This window comes from Contarinia nasturtii, unplaced genomic scaffold, assembly GCF_009176525.2.
Source record: "Contarinia nasturtii isolate CC-2019 unplaced genomic scaffold, AAFC_CNas_1.1 Cnas_scaffold_1037, whole genome shotgun sequence".
In the NCBI taxonomy this organism is placed as follows: Eukaryota; Metazoa; Arthropoda; class Insecta; order Diptera; family Cecidomyiidae; genus Contarinia; species Contarinia nasturtii.
The window spans coordinates 1,580,101-1,593,090 of NW_022198383.1; the positions used below are offsets into that span (position 1 = coordinate 1,580,101).

General features: G+C 34.2%; 3 protein-coding genes across 3 annotated transcripts; 1 reads left to right on the forward strand and 2 right to left on the reverse strand.

Moving 5' to 3' along the window:
* Positions 1–264: 264 nt before the first annotated feature.
* On the forward strand, positions 265–7,262 carry LOC116344425 (maestro heat-like repeat-containing protein family member 1). The gene is made up of 12 exons (XM_031772953.1): positions 265–525; positions 1,124–1,301; positions 1,451–1,815; positions 1,954–4,247; positions 4,317–4,394; positions 4,476–4,594; positions 4,687–4,815; positions 4,882–5,020; positions 5,201–5,536; positions 5,606–6,577; positions 6,670–6,804; positions 6,890–7,262. The coding sequence occupies exons 1-12, from the start codon at positions 468–470 to the stop codon at positions 7,145–7,147; spliced, it is 5,061 nt and encodes a 1,686-aa protein (XP_031628813.1). The 5' UTR covers positions 265–467; the 3' UTR covers positions 7,148–7,262.
* A 693-nt stretch (positions 7,263–7,955) lies between these two features.
* LOC116344456 lies at positions 7,956–9,556 on the reverse strand. Its single transcript, XM_031773008.1, has 3 exons — positions 9,361–9,556; positions 9,131–9,251; positions 7,956–9,048 (listed from the first exon to the last, which is right to left on the reverse strand). The coding sequence occupies exons 1-3, from the start codon at positions 9,505–9,507 to the stop codon at positions 8,297–8,299; spliced, it is 1,020 nt and encodes a 339-aa protein (XP_031628868.1). The 5' UTR covers positions 9,508–9,556; the 3' UTR covers positions 7,956–8,296.
* Positions 9,557–10,208: 652 nt separating this feature from the next.
* Positions 10,209–12,023, reverse strand: LOC116344459 (N-acetylneuraminate lyase B-like). The gene is made up of 4 exons (XM_031773010.1): positions 11,914–12,023; positions 11,349–11,406; positions 10,823–11,242; positions 10,209–10,737 (listed from the first exon to the last, which is right to left on the reverse strand). Exons 1-4 carry the CDS (start codon positions 11,965–11,967, stop codon positions 10,289–10,291), a joined length of 981 nt encoding a protein of 326 aa, XP_031628870.1. The 5' UTR covers positions 11,968–12,023; the 3' UTR covers positions 10,209–10,288.
* Between the last annotated feature and the right edge of the window lie 967 nt (positions 12,024–12,990).

Here is a 12,990-nt window from a genome sequence, read left to right on the forward strand (position 1 = left end):
CATTAATAACACCCTGATACCTTTGAACGTGAATGGTGGTGTTGTCACATGCGAAAGATAAAGTGTTTCTCTTCTGTTGTGCGTATGTGTATGTATGAGTGCCGTATGCTATCAGCTGGTATTCAAAAAATGACATTTACATTTGAGAATCAATGGTGTTGTCTCGCTCTGTCGCATGTAACTAATTGTATTTTTACTGACGTTTCGGTCGTGCATATGCCAAAAAAAACTCATTAATGTAAACACATACCATCACATTGGTGTTTCTTTATTCGTTCATCGTTACTCATTTGGAAAAGAAGAACGTAATTTGTTTGGATCAAACGAAATTGCTTGGATTGTTGTGTTTTTGATTGTGATTTAATACTAAATTGTTATTGTTTGGAGCCGTTATTCAATTCTGCATTTCAGAACAATATTGTTCGTGAATTTCTGTTGTGAATGTTGTGAATAGTGTTGAAGCAAATATGAGTGGGAACGACGAGAGAAAATTAAGCGGAGGATCCAAATCAATTGATTATTTGGGTAAATTTTAGCTTTGTTATCTTAAATGCGCTCAAATGACATCAGTCTATTTTACAAATATACAACCGTGCTTTTGACCAAGTGCAAGTTCAAATAGAAGAAAGATTTGCAAGAAAAAATAATAATATCGAAATAAATTTATAAAGTGAATGGGACCATTTTTTTCTGCTTTATCACTTGTTCCACGTAACGTCGCACTTACACACAGGACGTTTCTCGTCTATTTTGTTTTCAATGTTGTAAATGGATTTGTAATAAGCGTAGCAGATGTTTTTTTCATTATAATATATGACAGCGAGTGTGCTGTGTGTGCCTGTGGATTGAGTGAATGTTATTGGTTGGTTATCGCAATATAAAATCTTGTGCAATAAGTCGCGCCTTAACAATTCAATGAATCATTGAAGTTCATGTTCGAATGCCTTCATAAATAGAACTACTTAGATTGTATTGACGCACACACTTATACGCTTAGACTGATAATTTTAAAACTATACCGCTCGCTTTGAATCAGTCGTATTGATATATTGCTGCTGAATTGCCATGGCTTCAAATAACGATGTAAAACATTCAACGAAATTTCGTATTAAAAATATTTCAGGCGCCGTGAATAGTTTGCTTGATACGATTAGTGACAAAGATGAAAATGTTAAGAGTGCGGTGGAACGATCGTTGATTCGAATGTGTAAAAGACGACCCAATGAAACTATTGAAATTATCTGCAGTTATCGTCAAAAATGTCAAAAGCTTCCAGAACAACAAATTGCCATTTTATTAAGGTAAACAATGCATATACACTTTAAATACATAGTATAGTCATAGGTGATAAAGAGTAATTATATATTTCGTGCCGTTTTTGCGGTGTGAGTCATAATCTGATGACCTATTAAAAGTCGCAAATTTCGTGTGTTTTATTTTATTGTCACAGGGTAATTGAAAGTTTTGTGAATGAAAATAGCGATCAACTAAGTGCCACCTGTTTAGATAATGTGATTGATTTGTGTGTCAGTGAAATGACAAAATCCTCGGAACACAAGCCAGATATTCAGAATCCTTGTATGGAAATTTTGGTAGCAGCTGGTCGATTCCATTGTAGCAAAGTAATGGATGGATTACTTAAACAATTGCCAGCGGGTCAGGTTGGTCACTTTATGGTTCTTCATTGCATCGGCAGTTTGGCTACGGCAAATACATGCGGAATTCTTCAGTTTATTCGACCAACGCTTGAAACAATCTTGCCGACATTGAGTTCGATTTCAAATGATCCATATGTGAAGCAGTCGTACAGTTTTGGTGAGTGTTTTTCGAGAAACTTTGAATAAAATAATAAATTTCAATGGGACATGTGGAATTTTCTTTATTATTTTTGGAGAAATTTCGACTAATTTTGACTAAAAATATGAAAATTACTTTTTTTTTGAATATTTTCAGCTCTTGGTCATATAGCCGAAGCAATAAGCGAACATGTCTCGAATAGGGAACGTAAAGAGCCAGAAAATGAAAATTTCGTTGATGACAATTATCATGCTGAATTGGCGATTGCATACAATGTATTATTGCAACAATGGTTACCGCATCGTGAACCAAAGGTGTGCAGTGAGATTTTGCATGCACTTTCATTCATATATCCATTGTTGCCACAAGACAAGTTGATTGAGCAAGTACCAAAAGTGATACCGCAGTTGCAGGGCTTCTACCGTCGATCGATGGATCGTAATGCGATTACCCAACTGTTGGCTTCAGTATTAAAGGCCAGCATTGATGCTGATCGAAATTCGCTTGACACACAAGCCGACGCACTAATATCAAATTTATTTGATTTGGTTTGCGTTATTCCGGATTATGGACGGCCACAAACATCAAAGGGACACTATGAAGTGCTTCGTTGCTTTGATTTATTGTTACCAATTTACTCGGAAAAAGTATTAGACATGCTATTAGTTCAATTGCGAAATAACAACGAAAGAGAACGTATCAAAGCGTTGCTTGTTGTTACGCATGTCACAAATGCAAAAGGTGATTTGGTCGCACAGAAAATTGACAGCATTACCGAAGTACTGAAGCATATGATGGCGCATGAAAAAACAATCAAAGTGAAACTGGTTTTGTTGAAAACGATCGTTGTTTTGGCACAAAAAGCATTTTTACAAGACAACGAATTTATTCGTTATATTATTATGCATTGTTGTCAATTGAGCAAAGTGAATTTGGATTTTGGTACAGCCGATGAATACGCTGATTTCATGCAAGCATGCAAAAATTCGCTTGATCTCTTGGCGTCGACGGTGTACACTGTTAGTGATCTCTTAAAACGAGAACTACTTCAATTCTATTTATTGATAGACTACACCGACGTAACGGGAACGTTTGCAATGTGCTTATCCAAATTGTTTGAAAAGAATGCAGATTTAACGTACACAGAAATTGAAAACCCCGAAAAAACCCTTACCTACTTACCATCACCAGAAACGATTTTGGCACGAAGTTTAATTCTACTTGGCAATGCAAATCAATCGAAACGATCCGAACATATTTTGGATTTCTTAAAATTCTATTCGAAAATCATCAACAAATTGATCGTTCCACTGTGGACGACTGAAATACCAAAGTTGAAGAAACAAATAAAAGAGCCGAATTTCCATGAGAAAGTGTTCAAATTTGTAACCGATACCATACGAGAATATGATGATCCATCGTTTCCCGAGAATCTGGCCAATAAATTGGCCGATCAAATGATTTTGTATCCGATTGTGATCAATCCGAAAGAGCACTTGGTGTCAGCGTTAAACGAGGAACGTGGAATGCTGCTGAAGCTGATTGGTGTCACATTGTGCTATGTCACGGATAATCAAACGATTGAATCAAAATTGGAATTGATTATAAATACGGCGCGTCAAGAAAAAATGGAAAAACTACAAAACCATGCGGAATTCGAAACGAAACTTAGCGATGCATGCACTGCATTGGGTGTTACGTCAAAGATTCATTTGAACATTGTACTTCAGAAACTCGAGCAAATGATAGAAAGTGAAGGTCAAAAGAAGCAAAGTTCCAGTTTTTTCTCATTCAAAAAAGATAACACGAAAGACACTGACATTTATAAAGTGAACATTTTGGCCATCGAATCGTATGAAAAAATTATCGAAAACATGGCCGTTTATGAGGAATTGAAAACAATCCACGAGAAAATTGTGAACTATCTGATAAAGCAGTTGTCCGAAGCCAAGGATATTACAATGAAAAAGAAAATTCTAAGCGCTTTGTTGACATTGTGTGAAACGATTTTGAAACACAGTGATTTATGTGAAGAGTTTAAATGTCGGTCTGTGATTCTTGATCAATTGGTGAAAATCGACGCAAACTATGAGAATTTACCATTGTATCCAAGCATTTTGAAATTATCAGCAAATCTAATTCAAATCAATCCACAAGATGACTTTGAAGTGCATATCTTTTTTGAAGCATCGTGTCGTACCTTCTTCACAGCCGCTCAACAACTCAAAAATAAATTCGAATCCAGCGAAGAGGACGAACGAAACTCTTATATTGCAAAATACTTGAATTTGTCATTGCCGGAGTTGAATCATCTGGTCAAAGTGATCTTTCGACAAAACCCAACACCAGACGCATTGGATGATGTACATTGTGTACTCGAATTTTGGCTACGCGATAAAAATAGTGAAGTTCGCATTTGCGCCAGTCATGTCATGGATAGCGCACTGATTGTAAGTAACGTGAATTCAATCATTTTTTTTTTTCAATTTTATTTACCGTTTTATTTTCTTCCTTCATAGAACTACATACACTCAGTGAAAATTGGCTGTGAAGCACCATCAAAGTTCAATCAAAGTGGAGCAATGCTTGGAAAAATCGTAATTTATATTATATATATTGTTATTATTATATATTATATGAATTTATTATATATTTTTTTAATCAAATATTATTATTAGATTCCAAGATGTATCGACACATACCCGACTGTACGTCAAACGGCTGTTGATATTTTGAAACGGATTTTGGAAATTTCGTGCATTTACGAAACGCTTACGATTGCTGAAAATGATGAATGGTATAATGAGCTCTTATTATTGATTCTTTTTCGATTATTTATCGATTATTTTAAATTAATTTTATTCTTTTCTTTTGTGATTCTTCCCTTAGGTATAAGGAACTGGGCGTCATTCGAGAGGACATTGTGACTGACGATCCTGTTCAACTTTATCATCTCACCGAAGATATTTCGAAAATTCTTGCAGAAAGACTATCAACGTTTCAATATGTGCAATTTTGGTAAGACGAACGAAATTTCGAAAATCTCGTAACATTTTAATAATCCAACAACTTTTACTTTAACAGTAAAGCCTTACTTAAAGCTTTGGAGGATTGTGAACAGAGTTCAGCAGTTGGGTCAGCGGTTGTTTTGAAAAATTTCATTCGTTTGAAAGGATCCGAGCTATTCCATGCAATTCCAGGATTGGTTCAGGACTCATTGGCCGTAAATATCATTTGTTATTTGAATCAGAGCTGTTATTGGCACCAGAATGCAAATTACTTACAAAAAAAGTGTTGGCGCTACGGCGGTGCCTATTGTAGCTCTGACTTGAACTGAAGAAATTTCAACGGTTTAAAAATTATTAAATTAAATGATTTTCCTTTTGATTATTAAAATGTGTAGGCAATTGCCGATTGTAACACTTCACAGCCCAAAACAGGTGTCTTGAAAGCACTTGTTGCATTGGCGAAACATCATCCGAAATTAGTCTGCACCGAAATGCTTGCCACAAATCTACCATTCCAAAGCAACATCATTGAGTTCTGGCGATGCGTTTCAACACAATCGGAATTGTCCGGTTTCATAATTGATCACTTTTTGGGTATTCTAAATTCATCATGTTTGTATGAAGTTTCTGGCGAAAAATCCGGTCCACATAATCAAAATATCGCAACTCATCAACCATTTGCTATATTTTGTGCACTGAAGGAGATTGTACAAGGCAAAGAGATTCAGGCAGTAAGTTATCCTTGTAATTTTCACTCGTTTCTCTTCTTAACTGAAACATTTTTGTTTTTACTTTTTTAGGAATTGAAAAAACGTTTTCCCGAACTCTTTGCATTATTCCTTGCTTCCGTCGCTACATACACAAATTTAGCACCGCCGACAAAATCCCCATCATCATCACCAACTGCAAAGACGTCAAATAACAAAACCAAGTTTGGTTTCATACCAAACAAAGAGGGGGTAAAAATGCTTCCATGCCAGGTGGTTTTAGATGCATTCAAAGCATATTTGGAGAACATTGAAATGGAGCAATTGGCTCAAATACTAACAGTATATCCGCACTTAGCATCGAGTGCCGATTTGAATAAGTTTATGGAACTTTTAACACCAATGGCCGGTGCTTTGGTCTGCCAATTGACAATCACATCGACGGCAATGACGCAAGTTGTCGAAGCCTTAGCTGATAAAATTTCCAGCCCGTATGATAGCCAACGCATTGCAGCGGTGGGTCTTTACTCACAAATTGTTCCTCTGAAACCAACTGGTGATCTAACAACGATAATAATGCAACATTTAAATTCAGCTTTAGGCGATCCAAATCCATTGGTTCGTGGTTTTTGTATTCGGGGCATGGCATATGTTGGCAATCTGAATGAACAGGACGTTGATAAATATTCAGAGATGAGTTTGACCGCATTGCTTAAAGGTATTGATGATAATAACACCGATTGTTTCATCAATATTCCATTGGAAAGCCTTAAAGGTTTGTCACGCATTGTGATGGCACTTCACAAAGATAAATTGGAATCGTTTCAAGTTTCGTTGGCCATTCGGATTCGGCCATTCTTTGAAAATTCCGCATCCGATATTCGTGAAGCGGCAATTATGCTGTTCGGTGATTTGTGTCGCATTAAAACCGCCGATCATGGAACACGTTCTAAGACGCCCATTGAAACAATGACACCGGTTTCCGAGGCACTGCGAGAACAGATTTTTCAAAATTTCTTTACACTATTTCTACACTTGAGCGAGTCTGATGCTCAAATTGTGCGGGTATGTTTCTTTCGATTCCATAAATTCATTCATTTTTGTATGACGCAAACATTTTACCAATATTATCGCTTTTTGAACAATATCAATTTCAGGCTTCGAAAGTTACGCTGCGCAAAATATCGAATTTAATAAATGCACCCAAGGTTAATGAAATGGTTCAGAGCCACATATTGGAACACGGCAACTTGCAGTACGATAATTTTGCAGCCTCATTTTTAAAATTAATCGTAAGTAATTTAACAATTGAAGCGTTGTCTTAATTTTTTCTTGATTTCTTTCATTTACAATTACATTTTCTTTTTTCATTTGCAGAGTGAAGACCTGAGTGATCATGTGTCCGATTTCATTGAATCGAGTTTACCGCATTTGAAGAGTCAATGGCCGGAAATTCGCGGCAATGCCGCTTGTATCGTTGGACTTCTGTACAACTTGAACTCTAGCAAGAGCCAGCAACAGCATTCGGCCGAATATCTAAGCCATAAAATATCAGTGTTGCTTCACGATGAAGTCATACCAGTTAGAGTTAAAGCCGCCAATGCGCTTGGATTCATGTTTGGCGAAATCATATAATATTGTTATTTTTCAAATGTTTTATTCATGTTGATATGAAAAATCGAAAAATTTAATTGAGACTAAACATAAAAATTTCAAACATAAGAATAAATGAATCAGTATACAAATTAAACATTGCTACTACAGTTTCGTTTTATTTTAAATTTAAAGGATGAAAAAATAAACTAAAATCAATCGTTAGAAAATTCAAAAGAAAAAACCACAAAAAGGAACAGCTAGACTATTTTGTATGAAGAAAAACACTGTGTTCTTATCTGAAAGATGAAAATGGTTCGAATTTATTGGATTTTTTTTAAATTATGCTACACATCAAACACCACACAAGTTGTAATACTAGAAAAAAATTCGATTGGTAGACTAAAGAACAACCATCAAGTGTGTTAAATTGATTAGATTCAATGGAGTTTCATCAATCAAACTCATGTTCTTCTTATTTTTTTATTTCATTTCTATAAAAAAAGAGATGTCGTAAATATATTGCCATTCAGAATCCTAAGAAAGACATCTAAGTCATGGTTATTGAACTTATGACTAAAATCTTACGAAAATAAACCATAAAAATTATTAACAAAAGATTCTTTTGAAAAGAAGGAGAACAGAAAATGTTAGAATAAAAACTATATTTAAATTAAATCGATGACTTTAAATTTTAATATAATAAAATCAACAAATTGAAACTATCCGAATAAAAATAAGGGAAAAACATTATCCGAAAAAAAATCGATAAAAAACAATAAAAATTTTGAATTCATTTTTTATATATCACAAAGATTTGTTTAAAAAAATATTATTAAATAAACAAAGAAATACTCAAAAAAAGGTCATTCAGATTCCATTTGAAAGAGTTGTTTGGTTAATTCAGCATTTGAATGGAGTATTTTGTATAATTTGCTTGTTTTGCTCAGTAGAGAGATTCTCGACTAAATATATGACCAATATATACTGATAAGTCAAAAGTAGTCTTCTGCTTTTCTTTGTAAATGACAAGATTAACTAAATTGACCGGCGGCCAAGTAAAAGCACGCGAATCGTAATGTGGTCGCTTTTATATCTCCCGCCATTGAACTGAAATTCATTGAAATGTCACAATACAAATTGCACACACAAAAAAGTGTTTTTTTTTTTTATCTTAACTTAAACTTAAACCTAAATATCGACCACGCTGTTTTTCTTGTCTTTATTGCCGGGCTCCTTTTTGGCTGTTATAATATGCACATCAGTTTGCTTTTGGTTTGCATTATTGCAGTTGGTTGTTGCGACAATGTCCTCTTCATCGTCACTGCTGTCCATTAGAATGGATTCAGCGATATCATTGTACTTTGGTGGTGGAATTGCTGGCGATGGATAAAAATAAAAATCGGTACCCACGGCAAATTCTTGACGCTGCGGTCGTAAGGACTTTTTCTCATCGCCACCAGTTAAATTCATTGGCACAACGTTCACTTGACCCGGACCAATTAATCCGAATTCATGCTGAAGACCTTCGTTGAGGAACATACCGTAAATATAATTGCTGTAGTGTATATAGAGAAAGGCGACCAGCAAGAATAGTGGTAGAATCCACATCCAAACCGGTATGCAATAGTTTATGGTGAAATTTTCACGGCCTATGTACCGTGGCACCGTCTCAATTTGTGTTGTGATTTTATCATAATTGCCGTACTGTGAATCATAATCATATTCATTTGAACGCCACATTGAGTCCAATAAAACCCAATCCTCCTTTGATGGAATGTCAAAGTCTGGCTGTAATAGAACCATATTACGATCTGTTGCACCCATATACACTAACCAACCGTTAATTAGTGGTGCTTTAGCTTGTAGCGTCATCATTTCATTGCAACCACGAAAACATTGCTCTTTCTTCAATTTTTCACCATTGTAGGCCTCACTACAAGCTGCAATTTCGCAAAAGAAAAGACACATTTTGAGTTAAGGATGCTTTCGACACAAAGACATTGGTGCATGGTAAACACTTACATGCTCCACATCGTTCGACCAATTGATTGAGATCAATAATTTTGTCTTTATTACGTGCATTCATCAAAAATTCAATGTTAAAGTACTGGCAGCCGCGAAAACATTCCACTTTGCCAAATTCCTGCAAATGAATTTATGCGAATCGATGAAAAATCAATCAAAAATGTCAACATTGTCATATAAGGTGTGTATGTGTCTATATTGCGACACTTGTTTGCCCTTTTTCTTACCTTAGTTCCATTTTCACTTTGATTTGTGCACAAGTCGTCACATTTACTGGTGAATTTTGGCTGCAAATGTTCCTGGTCACCACTCACCAATTTGACAATGTGCTGTAGATTTATCAAAATAAATAAATATCGAAGTATTTTATCCATTTTCAGATACTCTGTACATTTCGTCTTAAATGTCACAAAAAGGTATGTGATTTATCAACAGTAATGAGCAAAAAAAATCAATTGTTTTGCTTCGCAAAAATTGATAAGACAGCACAGATGGCGCTACAACATCTAGAGCACGTTCCGAATACAATTTGAATTTTAACATACTTAACAGATACTTTATTTTATTTACAGTATTTCTTTATGCGGCTGTTACAAATCCAAGCATTCGAATCTTATCACAGAATAATACTTGTTCAAATAATTTTTCTTAATAAATAAGAAATACGATTTAACCGACACCATGGCTTAGTCAGTCTGGTTGCAGTCTCGAGATGCCATGGTGCCGGGAGTCGGTGGTACATGTATTTTTATTTAAAATAAATTTGCAGAAGATATTTGAATCTTCGACGCTTGCTTCGGAAGGCAAGTAAAGCCGTTGGTCCCTGCGCATCAAAACCATTGTGTGGAAACAGTGACGGTTTCTCCCATGCGGTTTACGTCACTGGCATGCATTACCAACTTGCATGCGGTACTATGTGGTTTCTCCTACACGGTTTACACAGATAAGGGGGCCTCAAACGGCTCCACTAAACGACAAATCCTATTCAAAATTGAATAGGTAATTATATGACACCTTTTCTGAACGGTTTTCGGTTTAGCAAAATATTCAAACAAAAATAAATAAATACGATTCATTTGCAAATAATTGCTATGTTCTTTCTTTATTAATTTTGTTAGAATTATTTGCTAGTTTACATGTGTTAAGTATTTTATTTCAGTGATATGGCTGCCATTGAATATGGCTGCTTTCAATGGAGCATGTGTTTGGTTTGCGGACTGGTCCCATTTTGAATGGATATAATTTGTCCATTTCCTTTTTCATTGTGTAGATGTCGTCCATGCAATTTTCTTTGGCGAACAAATCATAGATGGTTTTGTACAATTTTTCTCTAGCATCATAGGCTTCTTGCATTTTGTATTGGGTCATGTTGTCGTAGACCTCTTTCACCAATTCTGGGTAAAGGTTCATGACAGTCATTGAGATTGCTTCGAATCCTTCAGCCATGTATCCCATGATTGATGAGCCCATAGCGATGATGTAGTTGTATTCTGGCATCTTTTCTTTCAAGTGAATAGCTTGGTCAATGTGGTCAACAGCCCAGAATAAGCCGGCGAATGTTGAAACTTCTTTTTTCATCAATTGCAAGAAGCCGTACCAGTTAACTAAGAGAATATATATTTTTATGTTAAAAATGTATCAAATTAATACATAAATGCTCGTCTATTTTCAATTGCGAGTAGAACTTACTGTTTTCGACTCCAGTCGTCTTCGGAATGTGATAGTAGAAGATTGGACGGGTTGGCATGTAATTTTTGACATCTTTCAAGTAGTATACCAAGTTTTCGGCGGTTTTTGGTTTGTGGTACATGTCTGGTATAATCATAACGGCATCAATTTTGATTTTTTCGGCGTGTTCAGCCAATTCGTACACATATGGCAATGGCAAACCACCAATGTTGACGACGACTTTCAATTCGTATTTACTGCACTCTACGAACCATTTTTCCGACAACTTTTTACGTTCTTCGACGGTCAAAGTCAAACCCTCACCAGTCATGCTGTTGACGAATACACCGTGCATACCTTTGGACTTCAAGTATTGACAGTATTTGTCGATGACATCGTAGTTGATGGTGCGTTTGGCATCGTTGTTGAATGGGGTGAATACTGCAGAATAAATTGAAAATAAAATGGTATTTTTGAAAAGGAACTTCAAGTGACGCAACAGAATAAAAATTGAATCAAAATTATTTAGAAACGAGCCTGTACTAACCTGGCACCATCATTCCCTTGAAGTTGAAGTCGGTTTTCATCTCGATAGTTTTTGAATTCTATTTTTCAAAAGAAATAAATTGATTTGATCGATGTGAATTATTTCTCATATTTCCAATTACATTATGAGATAAATTAAAACATAAATTTTGAGCTCATGCTTGTTGGTTGCAGTAAATTGAAATTAATTTTCGGAGATAATTAATAATGTTGGATAAAACAGCAAAAGAAAATAAATAAATGAATTTGGTAGCCACAAAAATATATTTGTATATTGATTAAAATGAGAATGATTTTGTTTAAATAAGACGAAGTTTTAAAAGAACAGTTTAAAATATGTTTTGAAAAAAAACACTGATTTTCTGAATAGAACTAATTTTTTAAAAGGCATAAGAAAAAAATCTCACGAATTGAAAAATAATGTTTTTTTTTAAATATAATATACCGTAAATATATTTAAAAGTGAGTTTTGTACAACTTGATCAAAAATTCCAAATTACAATCTACAATGTAATTTGAAAAAAAAAATATATATATATATTAATGTTATCAAGAATACAACTTACAGCACATCGAGCGGGTATAAGAACTAAAAGAAGTGTGAAAACTCCGAAAATCATTTTGATTCGCTATTTTGAATTTTTAACAGACTCTTTTGAAAGATATTATCAAAGTGATTTTGTCAGGGATTTGCTGCCCTTTTAAATAAAATCCAAAAGAAGATAACTCCTACTAATTTGTAAGAAGAAATGTACTTTGTACTGCACGAATTGTAAAGGCAAGAAAAGGTAAAGATAATGTTTATTGTGTTAAAAGCATTGAGTTCATTCATCAGAACCAAAGTCAAAACAGGTCTATAATTTTATGATGACAGATGTAAAAACGTGTATAATATAAAATTTTTGATGTACAATACAAAGTCTACTTCAAATTAATTATCTTATCACTCAAATTACACTGTGTATAAATTGATACACACGAGCGCTCTTAATTTCATCTCCACGTTTAATTTTTTTAATAAACAACATTGATAATTAAAATTATGAAAAGAATCTGAGCAATGAAGATATTGTTGCCAAAGCACATTCCTTCTTTCATAGAGTCGTAGAAATTATAAAAAAGATCATTCCAACCGTTACATGTACATTGTACAACCCCAGATTATTTAGTTTTTTTTAGGAATTCACCAGTTTATGTTCGAAAATATCAAAACTTTTATGCTGAATCACATTTATTTACTCTACTGAACAAAAATGCAATTTTTGGTAATTTTGGTATCAATTTTTTTTCAGAATGGTCTCTCTTGATTTATTATTCATGTTAAAAATGTGTATATTTTTCAAAATGCGATTGATATAAGTCATTTTCCATCAATTTAAAATGAAGCTTTTTTTTCAAATTGGATCAAAGATTTACATGCTTTTGCATTAGCTTCATTAGAATTAAATGGGAATATGTTTTGATTCGTTTTAAAAGAGCAATCTATAAGTGCTCATCAAGAAAAGGATAAAGTTATTTATAAAATAATAAATACGATTCATTTGCTAATAATTGCTTTGTTCTTTCTTTATTAATTTTGTTAGAATTATTTGCTAGTTTACATATGTCATGTATTTTATTTCAGTGATGTGTCTGCCATTGAG

Excerpts from the sequence above, each read along its gene's own strand:
- LOC116344425 (XM_031772953.1), top strand. The coding sequence starts at position 468 with ATGAGTGGGAACGACGAGAGAAAATTAAGCGGAGGATCCAAATCAATT. Across the intron at positions 1,302-1,450 it reads CAAATTGCCATTTTATTAAG|GGTAATTGAAAGTTTTGTGA; the intron begins GTAAACAATGCA and ends TTATTGTCACAG. Across the intron at positions 6,578-6,669 it reads CTGATGCTCAAATTGTGCGG|GCTTCGAAAGTTACGCTGCG; the intron begins GTATGTTTCTTT and ends TATCAATTTCAG.
- LOC116344459 (XM_031773010.1), bottom strand. The coding sequence starts at position 11,967 with ATGATTTTCGGAGTTTTCACACTTCTTTTAGTTCTTATACCCGCTCGA. Across the intron at positions 11,407-11,913 it reads TTATACCCGCTCGATGTGCT|AATTCAAAAACTATCGAGAT; the intron begins GTAAGTTGTATT and ends TTTGAAAAATAG. Across the intron at positions 10,738-10,822 it reads GACGACTGGAGTCGAAAACA|TTAACTGGTACGGCTTCTTG; the intron begins GTAAGTTCTACT and ends ATATTCTCTTAG.
- LOC116344456 (XM_031773008.1), bottom strand. The coding sequence starts at position 9,507 with ATGGATAAAATACTTCGATATTTATTTATTTTGATAAATCTACAGCAC. Across the intron at positions 9,252-9,360 it reads AAAGTGAAAATGGAACTAAG|GAATTTGGCAAAGTGGAATG; the intron begins GTAAGAAAAAGG and ends ATTCATTTGCAG. Across the intron at positions 9,049-9,130 it reads GGTCGAACGATGTGGAGCAT|CTTGTAGTGAGGCCTACAAT; the intron begins GTAAGTGTTTAC and ends GCGAAATTGCAG.